The sequence below is a fragment of the Hibiscus syriacus genome, unplaced genomic scaffold, assembly GCF_006381635.1.
Source record: "Hibiscus syriacus cultivar Baekdansim isolate YM2019G1 unplaced genomic scaffold, ASM638163v2 tig00010533_pilon, whole genome shotgun sequence".
In the NCBI taxonomy this organism is placed as follows: domain Eukaryota; kingdom Viridiplantae; phylum Streptophyta; class Magnoliopsida; order Malvales; family Malvaceae; genus Hibiscus; species Hibiscus syriacus.
Window position 1 is genome coordinate 390,160 of NW_024062223.1, and position 17,191 is coordinate 407,350.

The 17,191-nt window shown below is 37.6% G+C and overlaps 1 protein-coding gene and 2 pseudogenes across 1 annotated transcript; all 3 read left to right on the top strand.

Annotated features, from left to right (window-relative positions):
- Positions 1-380: 380 nt before the first annotated feature.
- On the top strand, positions 381-1,766 carry LOC120203969 (annotated as a pseudogene).
- Positions 1,767-8,698: 6,932 nt separating this feature from the next.
- On the top strand, positions 8,699-9,671 carry LOC120203970 (eukaryotic translation initiation factor 4E-1-like; the record flags this gene model as incomplete). Its single annotated transcript, XM_039204092.1, has 4 exons — positions 8,699-8,878; positions 8,976-9,101; positions 9,228-9,293; positions 9,384-9,671. Coding segments are annotated over 4 exons (423 nt in total), but the record flags the coding sequence as incomplete, so codon positions are not given.
- Positions 9,672-9,988: 317 nt separating this feature from the next.
- On the top strand, positions 9,989-11,376 carry LOC120203971 (annotated as a pseudogene).
- The last annotated feature ends 5,815 nt before the right edge of the window (positions 11,377-17,191 follow it).

Consider the following 17,191-nt stretch of genomic DNA (forward strand, 5'->3'; position numbering starts at 1 on the left):
TTAAATTTCAGTTCGCTGACCATTTATGAAGTGCTTTTCAATGGTTACTTTCATTTTGTTACAATTTTCTTGCATTGACTGTATCACGGGGCTTTCTTTTTCACATGACCTCGAACCGTTTCTATACGGATTGATTTAGTACATTTGTTTCGACTCGAAAATGTTCCCATGCACACCTGATGATATTTACCCTTTACATTCATGCACGAATAACATGCTAAAGTAAAATTATGAATGTGCCATAACACAATTGCTTTATTCACTCCCTTTAGTTTCATCATCACAATCATCAAGATGCTGCTGATATACATAAGGAAAGATATACCGAAAACAGCCAACACCTTCCCTTATGACTATAAGTTTCATCATCGAAAACGATAATGGTGGATGCTGTATTTTTCGACAATACCAAAGTAAAAATGCAGCTGAATTTATTGACAATCCCAAAGCGAAAATGCAGTTCGCAAATGCAGAAGACAGTTCAGACCTGGAACCGGCAAAGATCGAGACCTACAAACGAACATCAGTACGGTTCAGACCAGAGTCCTTACATAGGAAGCTCACCCCAGTTCATATGAACCCAAAAGTGACAAAATTGATGAATGTTAGAGACCATTATTATGCCAACAAAAATACCATGACGTCAAATTCAATTGCTTCCATGTATATTGTCGTATCTTCTATATATTCAAAAAGAAAATATTTAATGGTCATTTTGTTTATTATTTTTTAAAGTAATACTTAACACAAGTTAAATTAAATAATTTAAAAATATTTATTGATGGAGTTTAATTCGATCCTTCTTATTTTTCATAGGATCTTCTACGTACTCCATGTTCATGGCCTTTTGCATGAAGAGATATAATCAAGCTCTCGTTTTACTAAAAACTGTCCCAAAACAAGAAATCATCATCCTCCTCCGGTGCTCAGTCAAATTTTATACTTTTGCGTGTGCATCGTCTTTCTCTGTTAATCTGCATTTCTTTAGATTTTGTTCATATGGAAGATGATCCTTTACCGTATGTAAGTCCCAGAAACTGAGTGCCGCCACCAAAACTCCTTTTTCCTTCTCTAGACGAATCATTATCGTCGTCGCTTAACAAGCTGATAAAACCTATAGCACCTGCATGGGGAAGAATCAGTCCCCAGAGGTGCAAAACAGCACAGGCAATGGCTGTTTTGATGGGTGCCATTAACAACCCTTCAATCCCCATGCCTAAATTCGGCTCCTAAAAGATCGTAAGACAAGCATTTATCCTCTTAGTATTGTACTTGTCGTTGGGTGTGGTTATATATTAGTTTAATCATCATGATTTCGTTGGTCCTAAGACTCACCCTGTTGTTGATGCATTGTATTTCTGCATCGACACGATGTGCACAATCGGTTTCGGCGACATTACCCCTAATAACACGGCTACAAAATTGTTCTCGATCTTGTTCATGTTGATCGGTTTCAGATTCATAGATATTTTGGTTAGTGGGATGCTTGGTTATGTGCTTGATTTGCAGGAGGAATATCCGTTGAAACTGTGATGGTAATAAAAGGGATTTTGCAACATGTTATGTCATTCATGTTCAAAAGAGGAGAATGAAAGGATAAGGTTGAAGGTTAGATTAACATTGGGTGTTGTATTTTTTGTATTGGTATTGGCCTTGGTGTTATGCATTATGTTACGGCTGTCGGGTACGGCGATAGGGCGTTTAAGACCTTGCCTGCTTGGATCTTCGCTTCCATTTGGTTGCTCGTTTCGATCGAATTTCAATAACCATCTTCACCTTTTATTACCCTTTTCATGACATTTATATTCAGTACGATAATGTCCCGAGTGGTACCTCTCTGAGGCCTAGAAAAGACTACAGAATTGTGTTCTCTTACATATGAAGGCCATTCAGATACATTGATACGGTTTCAACATCTGCTCTCTGCAGTACGATAATGTCCCGAATAGTATCTTTCCGGGACCTAGAGGCAAGAACAGATTACAGAACCGTGTTTTTTTCCCTTACATATCAGTTTGATTATACGGTTTATTGAGGTGTTTGCAGTTGTAAGATTCTATTCTGTTCCAGATTATCTTTCTCGATGCTCACCGGATACGAAACCCGATCTATTTCGCATCATATGTACTTATGATTCGCATGATTCAACAATGGTTGAACTTCCTAACTTAATCTCGAATTCCATTTTCATGTTCATCGTTAATTCGTTATCGAATATAATATCGATTTACATATGCTGCAAATCCGAGTTTCACATATACAAGCTCAAGGAATTAGGGAAGGTATCAGAAAAAGACATTATGCAGATCTCTGAGAAATTCGACAGGCTCGATTCCGGCAAGTGCGGAAGGATAAGCCTTGTCGATGTTAAGGACACTCGTCATTGTTGGATATATGAACTGCAAAACTACACCGTTAGCACTGACTGGAAATATAAACAGTAATTAAAAGGAACAGATTCGTTAACCGTGTCGTGGTATAACCACTGCTTTAGAAACGAATTCGCCCCGATGTGTGTAATCGTTGCAGTAGGCGGACCGTCCCCCGAGGTTAACACGGTCGCTCCGAATTTCGTACACCCGAAATCGGAGTGGACTGTCAGTGGTATTACTCTTCTTATCGGAAAGCACAGAAAAAATAATTGCAGAAAACACTTTGAGAGTGTATTGTGAATGTTGAGAGTGAGTTGAGAAGCTGAATATATCCCTCTATTTATAGGCTAGAAATAGGGTTAAAATCGTCCATAAAATTTCAGGATTAAATCTCTTCTTTTGTAACAGCTGAAACGTCTAGATGAACCTGACTCAAAAATAGTCCAGGTTCATTGCATCATTGTTCAGCTGTTATAACTCCCGAAATTATATCATGTAACCCATAAAATTAAATCAAATAACTCCTGTTATTAACAGTTTGTCTCCTCTATACAAAGATGGAAATCAGTCCAGATACATCTTAACGTTTTTTATTTAATTTAGGAAAAGTTGTTTAATTTCTGATAACTCTCATAAATCAGCTGTTATCATTTGAAATTAAACAGTCCTCAGCAGCCTATAAATATCAGTTGAAATCTTTCACATTTTTCCATTTGTTTCTTTCAAAGAGAAATTCCTCAAGAATTTTTTCTAAAAAGATAGTATCCGCGCGGACGCGACCACGACCACGACCCGACCCGAGCCGAGACGAGACGGACGGCGGTAGCGGCGGTGCGCGAGAGTCCCCCTTGTTCTCTTTCACTCAACAAGGAAGTGGGAATTCCATACTATAAATACCCATTCTCAATAGTGTTTCCAATATTATGTGGGATTGAGCATTACCAACATTCTCCCACTAATGCGAAAGAATTCTTCTAAAACTCGAAAACAAACTTTCCAGAAGAGCAATAGCAAGATTAGTTGCTTAAGCACTAGTGAACGTAACTGGAACTAGTACATAGTGATGATGAGCAATCCTTCTCTTAGATAAGTGAAACTAGTATGGAATTTTTTAAGATGGGGGTAAACTCATAACACACAACTAACTCCTTCATCCACCTGAGTCTTTGATGTGTAAGATATATATATACAAAAGTATATATTTGGCCATCTTACCTCAGGATTCTAGTAAGTGTGCTAGAAAAATGGCCCAACATTTTTCATAGAATGCGACTAACCCTTCTCACTTACATAGGTTATTTCATCAAGTTTATCTCAACATAAATCACCCTTAAAAGGGATATGAAATAATTAAGAGCTTTTATAATAGCTCAACCTCACAAAGGGTGTGTTGACTTTCTTCAAGTTCATTATAAATGAACCACCCAAACTCTGGGCTAAGAAGTCATTAAGAATAAATATTCAACCTCATTTATCGGTAAATTCAATAAGTCCTTCTCACTAGAACCATCCAAATACTTGGGTTTGAATTTATTAAGAGTTTAACAAACTCAACCTTTCTGTCGGTAAGTTCATCATTTCCTACCCACTCACTCTGGGTTATGAACTTATTAAGAATAGATATTCAACCAAAATCGGTAAATTCATCAAGTCTTTCTCACTAAGACCACCCAAAGTCTGGGCTATGAATTTATTAAGAGCACTTAAGCTCATCCTGGGCATGCACATTATTCGTCACAGGGATAGGCAGTAGGAATGTGCACTATGAGTCTTTCCATGGTTTCGTTTGACCACATGGAACTTAGATAACTAAGTTGGGTATCCACCATGAATTCCTCAACCAATGGGCTAAGACCCATCCCCCTCGACGAATCTAGGACCAACTTCCGACTTAACCCTTTGGTAAGTGGATCTGCTAGGTTCCTTTCCGACTTCACATACTCTAAAGAGAACACTCCATTCTTTATTAAGTGTCTAACATATTCATGTCTTATACGAATGTGTCTTTTCTTACCATTGTAAGCTTGGTTCTTAGCCACACATATCGCAGCTTGTGAATCACACAATAATGAAACCGGAGGAGTCGGTCTTCCCCACAACGGAATATCTGCTAACAAGCTTCTGAGCCACTCGGCTTCTTTCCCAGCTAGGTCAAGAGCTATAAACTTTGACTCCATGGTAGAACGAGCAATACAAGTCTGCTTTGATAATTTCCATGAGATTGCTGCTCCACCCAAAGTAAAAACATACCCGCTCGTAGAGCTTACCTCATCATTATCAGAAACCCAGTTGGCATCACAATATCCTTCTAGTACCGCAGGAAAGCCAACGAACTCAAGTTTCCAATCCAAAGTACCCTTAAGATACTTCAGTAAGCGTTTAAGAGCAATCTAGTGTTCACCACTCGGATTATGAGTATATCTACTCAGTCTACTCACAGCATAAGCAATATCAGGCCGAGTATAGTTCATTAATAACATTAAGCTTCCGATTAATTTAGCATATTCAGTTTGGGAAACGCTACTTCCTTTATTCTTAACAAGATGTATGCTAGGGTCATAAGAAGTTCGAACAGGGACGACATCAAAACTGTCAAATTTCTTTAGCACTTTCTCTATATAATGTGCTTGACTTAAAGAAAATCCCTTTTCAGTTTTGGTAACTCTGACTCCTAAGATTACATCAACTTCTCCCAAATCTGTCATCTCAAACTTAGTGGACAAGAAACTCTTAACTTTGTTAATGGACTCGATGTTAGAACTGAAAATCAACATGTCATAAACACACAGGTTTATAATGACACATTCAGTGTCAAACATCTTCGAATACACACAAGCATCCGAACCATTCACAACAAAACCAAAACTAAGAATAGTTTTATGGAATTTCTCATACCACTGTTTAGGAGCATGCTTAAGTCCATAAAGTGACTTTTTAAGTCTACAGACTTTCCCTTCTATACCAGGTGCTTCAAAACCTAGTGGCTGCTCCATGTAAATCTCCTTATCTAGATCCCCATTCAAGAAAGCAGTCTTAGCATCCATTTGATGTACCTGTAACTTATGAATAGAGGCTAGCGCAAATAATGCACGAATCGTTGAGATTTTCGTAACGGGAGAGTATGTATCAAAGTAGTCTAAACCAAACCTTTGAGTAAACCCTTTGACGACTAACCTTGCCTTGTACCGCTGAATCGAACCATCTGGCCCTAGTTTCTTCCAGAAGACCCATTTGTTGGAGATTGGTTTGAATCCCTTAGGCAAGTCAACTAATTCCCAAGTATGATTAGACAGTATCGATTCTAGTTCATCATTAACAGTGCTTTTCCAAAAACTAGCATCGATAGATCTTATAACTTCTTCAAAAGTTTTAGGATCCTCATCTAACAGAAAAATTTGAGTTATAGGATCTGAAATGGAGTCTAAATCATTTATCTCAGAAATAAATGAAGTAATAAAGTCTGGTCTACAAGAGGTTTCAACTCTTTGCCTTTTACTTCTTCTAGGCTCAAAATCAATTTGTTTAGAAGACCTAGCAGGATTACTAAAAGAAGTTGATGGAATATATTCTATTTGTGTTTCGACATTTAATCTCGGTTCCTTTAAAGGAAAGGTATTTTCAAAGAAAACAGCATCTATTGACTCACAAATAGAATAATCTTGTAAAAGCATGAATCTGTATGCAACACTATTCGTAGCATACCCTATAAACACTGCATCAACGATTTTAGGTCCAATGGTGGACTTCTTAAAGTCTGTCAAACCCACTTTAGCTAGACACCCCCACACTTTCAGATATTGTAAATTAGGAGCGTATCCTTTCCATAATTTATATGGGGTAGAATCTAATTTCTTATGAGGAACGCGGTTCAAGATATGAGTTGACGATAGAATGACTTCCCCCAACATGTTATTAGATAACCCTGAACTTATTAGTAAAGAATTCATCATCTCTTTTAAAGTTCTATTTTTCCTTTTGGCTATACCATTCTGTTGAGGAAAATAGGGGCTGAAGTTTCATGAATTATGCCATTCTTTTCACAAATATCTTTTAAGAAATTAGATCCATATTCACCACCTCTATCAGATCTAACCCGTTTGATTCTCCTATCTAACTGATTTTCAACTTCTGCCTTATAAATAAGAATGAAGTTTTCAGCTTCATCTTTAGTCCTTAGGAGATAAACTTTTGTATATCTTGAATAATCATCTACAAAAGTTATGTAGTAGTGTTTTCCTCCTTTACTTTCAGTGTTTCTAAAATATGATAGATCAGTATGAATAAGTTCTAACAGCTTAGTCTTTCTATTAGACACAATTTTAAAGTGAGGTCTAGTATGCTTAGCTTCTACACAAATTTCACATTTGTTAAAGGTAGTTGTGTCTAGTTTAGGCAGAACATTCATATTTATCAATTTCTTTAAAGCATGAATATTCATGTGTCCTAATCTAGTATGCCACATATCAATGGATTCAACAATATAAGCAGAAGTGGTAGCTTTATTTTCATTAAATTGAGTTTTTATGACAAATAAACCATTGCTTAAAAACACTTTCCCAACATAATCACCATTTCAGGAAAGTACAAGTTTATCTGCTTCAAAAACTAACTTAATGCCTGCCTTATTTAGAAGCCCACCACTTATCAAATTTCTACACAAGGCAGGTACATACAGAACATTATTTAAAGCCAGAGTTTTACCAAAGGTCAGCTTGAGTAAAACCTTGCCTTTACCTAGCACTTCAGAGCTGCTAGAGTTCCCCATGTACACACGTTCACCTTCGTTCCCATCCTCGAATTCGGTGAAAAACTCATTCCTTGCGCAGAAATGCTTTGAAGTGCCAGTGTCAACAACCCATTCCGAACTGTTTTCCACCAGATTGACTTCTGAGACCACTGCAACAATGATCTCATCATCTTCTTCTACAACGTGCATTTGTGGCTTGTTGTCATTCTGGAGATCTGAGCAGTGTTGGCATTGGTAAGCTTTGTGGCTGGGTAAACCGCAGACATAACACTTGAGCATCTTTCCTTCAGGTTTGGCATTTCCTGAGTTTTTGAAGTTGGTAGCCTTCTGAGGTTTCGTCTTCTTGTCTTGATTCCCACGATTCATGATCTTCTTAAATTTAGACTCAACCAGGTTAGCTCTAAAAGATAAATTACTCATAGAATTAGTAAGCGTATCTTTTATACGGTTGGCTTCTTCAATCTTCATATAGCCCACGAGCTCTTCAAGCGAAATTTCTCTTTTCTTATGCTTAAGAGAGTTGCGGTAGTCGGACCAGGACTTGGGCAGCTTCTCAATGAGAACATTGGCTTGCATCACCTCGCACATTTGCATCCCTTCGGCGATGATGTCAGCGACTAGGTTCTCATAGTCATGGACTTGATCTATTATCGGCTTGTCATCAGTCATCTGGAATTTGAGCCATTCGTCGACAACGTACTTCTTGATTCCAACATCGTCCGCACCATACTTTTATAATTCTTTCCATCAAGTGCATCGAGCTTGGAAAGATTGGGTATCAGTTTGCTCAAAGGTGTTGACATGATTGCAGTATATAGAATTCGTTTCTAAATTGTTGGATATATGAACTGCAAAACTACACCGTTAGCACTGACTGGAAATATAAACAGTAATTAAAAGGAACAGATTCATAAACTATATCGTGGTATAACCACTGCCTTAGAAATGAATTCGCCCCGATGTGTGTAATCATTGTAGTAGGCGGACCGTCCCCCGAGGTTAACACGGTCGCTCCGAATTCCGTACACCTGAAATCGGAGGGACTGCCGGTGGTATTGCTCTTCTTATCAGAAAGCACAGAAAGAATAATTGTAGAAAATACTTTGAGAGTGAATTGTGAATGTTGAGAGTGAGTTGAGAAGCTGAATATAGCCCTCTATTTATAGGCTAGAAATAGGGTTAAAATCGTCCATAAAATTTCAGGATTAAATCTCTTCTTTTGTAACAGTGTTTTTTGGACTCTCTATCATCGTGATGATGGTGATGATGACTGTAAATGGGATTTGCTTTCAACTGTTATTGTATAATTATGTGTACTACAAGAAACTTGGAGTTGCCTGCTACATAGTGCTGCTTCCTAGCTACTTGTTTCATCTTAATCAGATGTTGTTAAACTGTTCTTTAAATTTGTCAAAATCAACCTTGGGAAAGTCACATTTATCGGATATATGGTAATTTAAGTTATGTGATCGTCGTACAATGGCTTTTCCGGCTGTCTCTATATGGCTGCCATTGATTACTAGTTTCATGTGTCACTTCTTTTGATTGTTAATGACACTCATGGATTTAACTTCCAAACTTTTCTGATTACAGTCTTTACAATAACATACATCATCCGAGCAAGTTGGTTGTGGGAGCAGACTTTCATTGTTTCAAACATAAGATCGAGCCTAAGTGGGAAGACCCTGTCTGTGCTAATGGGGGCAAGTGGACCGTGACTTTCCAGAAGGGGAAATCAGATACGTCTTGGTTGTACACGGTATTGTTTTGGATGATATATTGTATACTTGTTCATGAAAATTTGATACTTAAGTTGAAGTTGTGGCTTGATATCTTATATATTTTTGCTGTACTAGTTGCTGGCTTTGATAGGGGAACAATTTGAGTATGGTGATGAGATCTGCGGAGCATTTGTCAGCGTGAGAGGCAAGCAGGAAAGAATAGCACTTTGGACCAAGGATGCTGCCAATGAAAGTGCACAGGTGAGTGAGTCACTTTGTTACGGAAAATGACTTGTGCAATTCCAAAACTGTTATCTATAGGGTTTGTTTTTAATGACTTCAGAAATTCTGAAACCTTATTTTTGTTGGTTTTTGTTGTTGATGCAGATAAGCATCGGGAAACAGTGGAAAGAGTTGCTTGATTACAACGAAACTATTGGGTTCATATTTCATGTAATGGCTTGTTCTAATTTGTTCAGATCTTTCTGTTTATGTGTCGGGTTGTGGGTTTTATAAACAAACACGATCTATTCTATCTTTCAGGAAGATGCGAAGAAGCTAGACAGAGGTGCCAAGATTCGTTACACTGTATGAGTTTTATAGAGTTCTCTAGTAGTAGACGCCGTGCACAATGCAAGATTGCTCTCAGGACTCTCTGTAAGCACCTGCGGCATTACTTGGTTGCCTCCTTTCAAGTTCTTAATTGTTGTTTGACCTATGGCTGTTGCTTCAGGGATTGTTACCTATATAAGTGAATATTAGTAGTTTTAAATTTCAGTTCGCTGACCATTTATGAAGTGCTTTTCAATGGTTACTTTCATTTTGTTACAATTTTCTTGCATTGACTGTATCACGGGGCTTTCTTTTTCACATGACCTCGAACCGTTTCTATACGGATTGATTTAGTACATTTGTTTCGACTCGAAAATGTTCCCATGCACACCTGATGATATTTACCCTTTACATTCATGCACGAATAAACATGCTAAAGTAAAATTATGAATGTGCCATAACACAATTGCTTTATTCACTCCCTTTAGTTTCATCATCACAATCATCAAGATGCTGCTGATATACATAAGGAAAGATATACCGAAAACAGCCAACACCTTCCCTTATGACTATAAGTTTCATCATCGAAAACGATAATGGTGGATGCTGTATTTTTCGACAATACCAAAGTAAAAATGCAGCTGAATTTATTGACAATCCCAAAGCGAAAATGCAGTTCGCAAATGCAGAAGACAGTTCAGACCTGGAACCGGCAAAGATCGAGACCTACAAACGAACATCAGTACGGTTCAGACCAGAGTCCTTACATAGGAAGCTCACCCCAGTTCATATGAACCCAAAAGTGACAAAATTGATGAATGTTAGAGACCATTATTATGCCAACAAAAAATACCATGACGTCAAATTCAATTGCTTCCATGTATATTGTCGTATCTTCTATATATTCAAAAAGAAAATATTTAATGGTCATTTTGTTTATTATTTTTTAAAGTAATACTTAACACAAGTTAAATTAAATAATTTAAAAATATTTATTGATGGAGTTTAATTCGATCCTTCTTATTTTTCATAGGATCTTCTACGTACTCCATGTTCATGGCCTTTTGCATGAAGAGATATAATCAAGCTCTCGTTTTACTAAAAACTGTCCCAAAACAAGAAATCATCATCCTCCTCCGGTGCTCAGTCAAATTTTATACTTTTGCGTGTGCATCGTCTTTCTCTGTTAATCTGCATTTCTTTAGATTTTGTTCATATGGAAGATGATCCTTTACCGTATGTAAGTCCCAGAAACTGAGTGCCGCCACCAAAACTCCTTTTTCCTTCTCTAGACGAATCATTATCGTCGTCGCTTAACAAGCTGATAAAACCTATAGCACCTGCATGGGGAAGAATCAGTCCCCAGAGGTGCAAAACAGCACAGGCAATGGCTGTTTTGATGGGTGCCATTAACAACCCTTCAATCCCCATGCCTAAATTCGGCTCCTAAAAGATCGTAAGACAAGCATTTATCCTCTTAGTATTGTACTTGTCGTTGGGTGTGGTTATATATTAGTTTAATCATCATGATTTCGTTGGTCCTAAGACTCACCCTGTTGTTGATGCATTGTATTTCTGCATCGACACGATGTGCACAATCGGTTTCGGCGACATTACCCCTAATAACACGGCTACAAAATTGTTCTCGATCTTGTTCATGTTGATCGGTTTCAGATTCATAGATATTTTGGTTAGTGGGATGCTTGGTTATGTGCTTGATTTGCAGGAGGAATATCCGTTGAAACTGTGATGGTAATAAAAGGGATTTTGCAACATGTTATGTCATTCATGTTCAAAAGAGGAGAATGAAAGGATAAGGTTGAAGGTTAGATTAACATTGGGTGTTGTGATTTTTTGTATTGGTATTGGCCTTGGTGTTATGCATTATGTTACGGCTGTCGGGTACGGCGATAGGGCGTTTAAGACCTTGCCTGCTCGGATCTTCGCTTCCATTTGGTTGCTCGTTTCGATCGAATTTCAATAACCATCTTCACCTTTTATTACCCTTTTCATGACATTTATATTCAGTACGATAATGTCCCGAGTGGTACCTCTCTGAGGCCTAGAAAAGACTACAGAATTGTGTTCTCTTACATATGAAGGCCATTCAGATACATTGATACGGTTTCAACATCTGCTCTCTGCAGTACGATAATGTCCCGAATAGTATCTTTCCGGGACCTAGAGGCAAGAACAGATTACAGAACCGTGTTTTTTCCCCTTACATATCAGTTTGATTATACGGTTTATTGAGGTGTTTGCAGTTGTAAGATTCTATTATGTTCCAGATTATCTTTCTCGATGCTCACCGGATACGAAACCCGATCTATTTCGCATCATATGTACTTATGATTCGCATGATTTAACAATGGTTGAACTTCCTAACTTAATCTCGAATTCCATTTTCATGTTCATCGTTAATTTGTTATCGAATATAATATCGATTTACATATGCTGCAAATCCGAGTTTCACATATACAAGCTCAAGGAATTAGGGAAGGTATCAGAAAAAGACATTATGCAGATCTCTGAGAAATTCGACAGGCTCGATTCCGGCAAGTGCGGAAGGATAAGCCTTGTCGATGTTAAGGACACTCGTCATTGTTGGATATACGAACTGCAAAACTACACCGTTAGCACTGACTGGAAATATAAACAGTAATTAAAAGGAACAGATTCGTTAACCGTGTCGTGGTATAACCACTGCTTTAGAAACGAATTCGCCCCGATGTGTGTAATCGCTGCAGTAGGCGGACCGTCCCCCAAGGTTAACACGGTCGCTCCGAATTTCGTACACCCGAAATCGGAGTGGACTGTCAGTGGTATTACTCTTCTTATCGGAAAACACAGAAAAAATAATTGCAGAAAACACTTTGAGAGTGTATTGTGAATGTTGAGAGTGAGTTGAGAAGCTGAATATATCCCTCTATTTATAGGCTAGAAATAGGGTTAAAATCGTCCATAAAATTTCAGGATTAAATCTCTTCTTTTGTAACAGCTGAAACTTCTAGATGAACCTGACTCAAAAATAGTCCAGGTTCATTGCATCATTGTTCAGCTGTTATAACTCCCGAAATTATATCATGTAACCCATAAAATTAAATCAAATAACTCCTGTTATTAACAGCTTGTCTCCTCTATACAAAGATGGAAATCAGTCCAGATACATCTTAACGTTTTTTATTTAATTTAGGAAAAGTTGTTTAATTTCTGATAACTCTCATAAATCAGCTGTTATCATTTGAAATTAAACAGTCCTCAACAGCCTATAAATATCAGTTGAAATCTTTCACATTTTTCCATTTGTTTCTTTCAAAGAGAAATTCCTCAAGAATTTTTTCTAAAAAGATAGTATCCGCGCGGACGCGACCACGACCCGAGCCGAGCCGAGCCGAGCCGAGACGAGACGGACGGCGGTGGCGGCGGTGCGCGAGAGTCCCCCTTGTTCTCTTTCACTCAACAAGGAAGTGGGAATTCCATACTATAAATACCCATTCTCAATAGTGTTTCCAATATTATGTGTTATTGAGCATTACCAACATTCCCCCACTAATGCGAAAGAATTCTTCTAAAACTCGAAAACAAACTTTCCAGAAGAGCAATAGCAAGATTAGTTGCTTAAGCACTAGTGAACGTAACTGGAACTAGTACATAGTGATGATGAACAATCCTTCTCTTAGATAAGTGAAACTAGTCTGGAACTTTTTAAGATGGGGGTAAACTCATAACACACAACTAACCCCTTCATCCACCTGAGTCTTCGATGTGTAAGATATATATATACAAAAGTATATATTTGGCCATCTTACCTCAGGATTCTAGTAAGTGTGCTAGAAAAATGGCCCAACATTTTTCATAGAAGGCGGCTAACCCTTCTCACTTACATAGGTTATTTCATCAAGTTTATCTCAACATAAATCACCCTTAAAAGGGATATGAAATAATTAAGAGCTTTTATAATAGCTCAACCTCACAAAGGGTGTGGTGACTTTCTTCAAGTTCATTATAAATGAACCACCCAAACTCTGGGCTAAGAAGTCATTTAGAATAAATATTCAACCTCATTTATCGGTAAATTCAATAAGTCCTTCTCACTAGAACCATCCAAATACTTGGGTTTGAATTTATTAAGAGTTTAACAAACTCAACCTTTCTGTCGGTAAGTTCATCATTTCCTACCCACTCACTCTGGGTTATGAACTTATTAAGAATAGATATTCAGCCAAAATCGGCAAATTCATCAAGTCTTTCTCACTAAGACCACCCAAAGTCTGGGCTATGAATTTATTAAGAGCACTTAAGCTCATCCTGGGCATGCACATTATTCGTCATAGGGATAGGCAGTAGGAATGTGCACTATGAGTCTTTCCATGGTTTTGTTTGACCATATGGAACTTAGATAACTAAGTTGGGTATCCACCATGAATTCCTCAACCAATGGGCTAAGACCCATCCCCCTCGACGAATCTAGGACCAGCTTTCGACTTAACCCTTTGGTAAGTGGATCTGCTAGATTCCTTTCCGACTTCACATACTCTAAAGAGAACACTCCATTCTTTATTAAGTGTCTAACAGATTCATGTCTTATACGAATGTGTCTTTTCTTACCATTGTAAGCTTGGTTCTTAGCCACACATATCGCAGCTTGTGAATCACACAATAATGAAACCGGAGGAGTCGGTTTTCCCCACAACGGATATCTGCTAACAAGCTTCTGAGCCACTCGGCTTCTTTCCCAGCTAGGTCAAGAGCTATAAACTTTGACTCCATGGTAGAACGAGCAATACAAGTCTGCTTTGATAATTTCCATGAGATTGCTGCTCCACCCAAAGTAAAAACATACCCGCTCGTAGAGCTTACCTCATCATTATCAGAAACCCAGTTGGCATCACAATATCCTTCTAGTACCGCAGGAAACCCAACGAACTCAAGTTTCCAATCCAAAGTACCCTTAAGATACTTCAGTAAGCGTTTAAGAGCAATCCAGTGTTCACCACTCGGATTATGAGTATATCTACTCAGTCTACTCACAGCATAAGCAATATCAGGCCGAGTATAGTTCATTAAGAACATTAAGCTTCCGATTAATTTAGCATATTCAGTTTGGGAAACGCTACTTCCTTTATTCTTAACAAGATGTATGCTAGGGTCATAAGGAGTTCGAACAGGGACGACATCAAAACTGTCAAATTTCTTTAGCACTTTCTCTATATAATGTGCTTGACTTAAAGAAAATCCCTTTTCAGTTTTGGTAACTCTGACTCCTAAGATTACATCAACTTCTCCCAAATCTGTCATCTCAAACTTAGTGGACAAGAAACTCTTAACTTTGTTAATGGACTCGATGTTAGAACTGAAAATCAACATGTCATAAACATACAGGCTTATAATGACACATTCAGTGTCAAACATCTTCGAATACACACAAGCATCCGAACCATTCACAATAAAACCAAAACTAAGAATAGTTTTATGGAATTTCTCATACCACTGTTTAGGAGCATGCTTAAGTCCATAAAGTGACTTTTTAAGTCTACAGACTTTCCCTTCTATACCAGGTGCTTCAAAACCTAGTGGTTGCTCCATGTAAATCTCCTCATCTAGATCCCCATTCAAGAAAGCAGTCTTAACATCCATTTGATGTACCTGTAACTTATGAATAGAGGCTAGCGCAAATAATGCACGAATCGTTGAGATTTTCGTAACGGGAGAGTATGTATCAAAGTAGTCTAAACCAAACCTTTGAGTAAACCCTTTGACGACTAACCTTGCCTTGTACCGCTGAATCGAACCATCTGGCCTTAGTTTCTTCCAGAAGACCCATTTGTTGGAGATTGGTTTGAATCCCTTAGGCAAGTCAACTAATTCCCAAGTATGATTAGACATTATCGATTCTAGTTCATCATTAACAGTGTTTTTCCAAAAACTAGCATCGATAGATCTTATAGCTTCTTCAAAAGTTTTAGGATCCTCATCTAACAGAAAAATTTGAGCTATAGGATCTGAAATGGAGTCTAAATCATTTATCTCAGAAATAAAGGAAGTAATAAAGTCTGGTCTAAAAGAGGTTTCAACTCTTTGCCTTTTACTTCTTCTAGGCTCAAAATCAATTTGTTCAGAAGACCTAGCAGGATTACTAGAAGAAGTTGATGGAATATATTCTATTTGTGTTTCGACATTTAATCTCGGTTCCTTTAAAGGAAAGGTATTTTCAAAGAAAACAACATCTATTGACTCACAAATAGAATAATCTTGTAAAAGCATGAATCTGTATGCAACACTATTCGTAGCATACCCTATAAACACTGCATCAACGATTTTAGGTCCAATGGTGGACTTCTTAAAGTATGTCAAACCCACTTTAGCCAGACACCCCCACACTTTCAGATATTGTAAATTAGGAGTGTATCCTTTCCACAATTAATATGGGGTAGAATCTAATTTCTTATGAGGAACGCGGTTCAAGATATGAGTTGACGATAGAATGACTTCCCCCCACATGTTATTAGATAACCCTGAACTTATTAGTAAATAATTCATCATCTTTTTTAAAGTTCTATTTTTCCTTTTGGCTATACCATTCTGTTGAGGAAAATAGGGGCTGAAGTTTCATGAATTATGCCATTCTTTTCACAAATATCTTTTAAGAAATTAGATCCATATTCACCACCTCTATCAGATCTAACCCGTTTGATTCTCCTATCTAACTGATTTTCAACTTCTGCCTTATAAATAAGAAAGAAGTTTTTAGCTTCATCTTTAGTCCTTAGGAGATAAACTTTTGTATATCTTGAATAATCATCTACAAAAGTTATGTAGTAGTGTTTTCCTCCTTTACTTTCAGTGTTTCTAAAATATGATAGATCAGTATGAATAAGTTCTAACAGCTTAGTCTTTCTATTAGACACAATCTTAAACTGAGGTCTAGTATGCTTAGCTTCTACACAAATTTCACATTTGTTAAAGGTAGTTGTGTCTAATTTAGGCAGAACATTCATATTTATCAATTTCTTTAAAGCATGAATATTCATGTGTCCTAATCTAGTATGCCACATATCAATGGATTCAACAATATAAGCAGAAGTGGTAGCTTTATTTTCATTAAATTGAGTTTTTATGACAAATAAATCTTTGCTTAAAAACCCTTTCCCAACATAATCACCATTTCGGGAAAGTACAAGTTTATCTGCCTCAAAAACTAACTTAATGCCTGCCTTATTTAAAAGCCCACCACTTATCAAATTTCTACACAAGGCAGGTACATACAGAACATTATTTAAAGCCAGAGTTTTACCAAAGGTCAGCTTGAGTAAAACCTTGCCTTTACCTAGCACTTCAGAGCTGCTAGAGTTCCCCATGTACACACGTTCACCTTCGTTCCCATCCTTGAATTCGGTGAAAAACTCATTCCTTGCGCAGAAATGCTTTGAAGCGCCAGTGTCAACAACCTATTCCGAACTGTTTTCCACCAGATTGACTTCTGAGACCACCGCAACAATGATATCATCATCTTCTTCTACAACGTACATCTGTGGCTTGTTGTCATTCTGGAGATCTGAGCGGTGTTGGCATTGGTAAGCTTTGTGGCTGGGTAAACCACAGACATAACACTTGAGCATATTTCCTTCAGGTTTGGCATTTCCTGAGTTTTTGAAGTTGGTAGCCTTCTGAGGTTTCGTCTTCTTGTCTTGATTCCCACGATTCATGATCTTCTTAAATTTAGACTCAACCAGGTTATCTCTAAAAGATAAATTACTCATAGAATTAGTAAGCGTATCTTTTATACGGTTGGCTTCTTC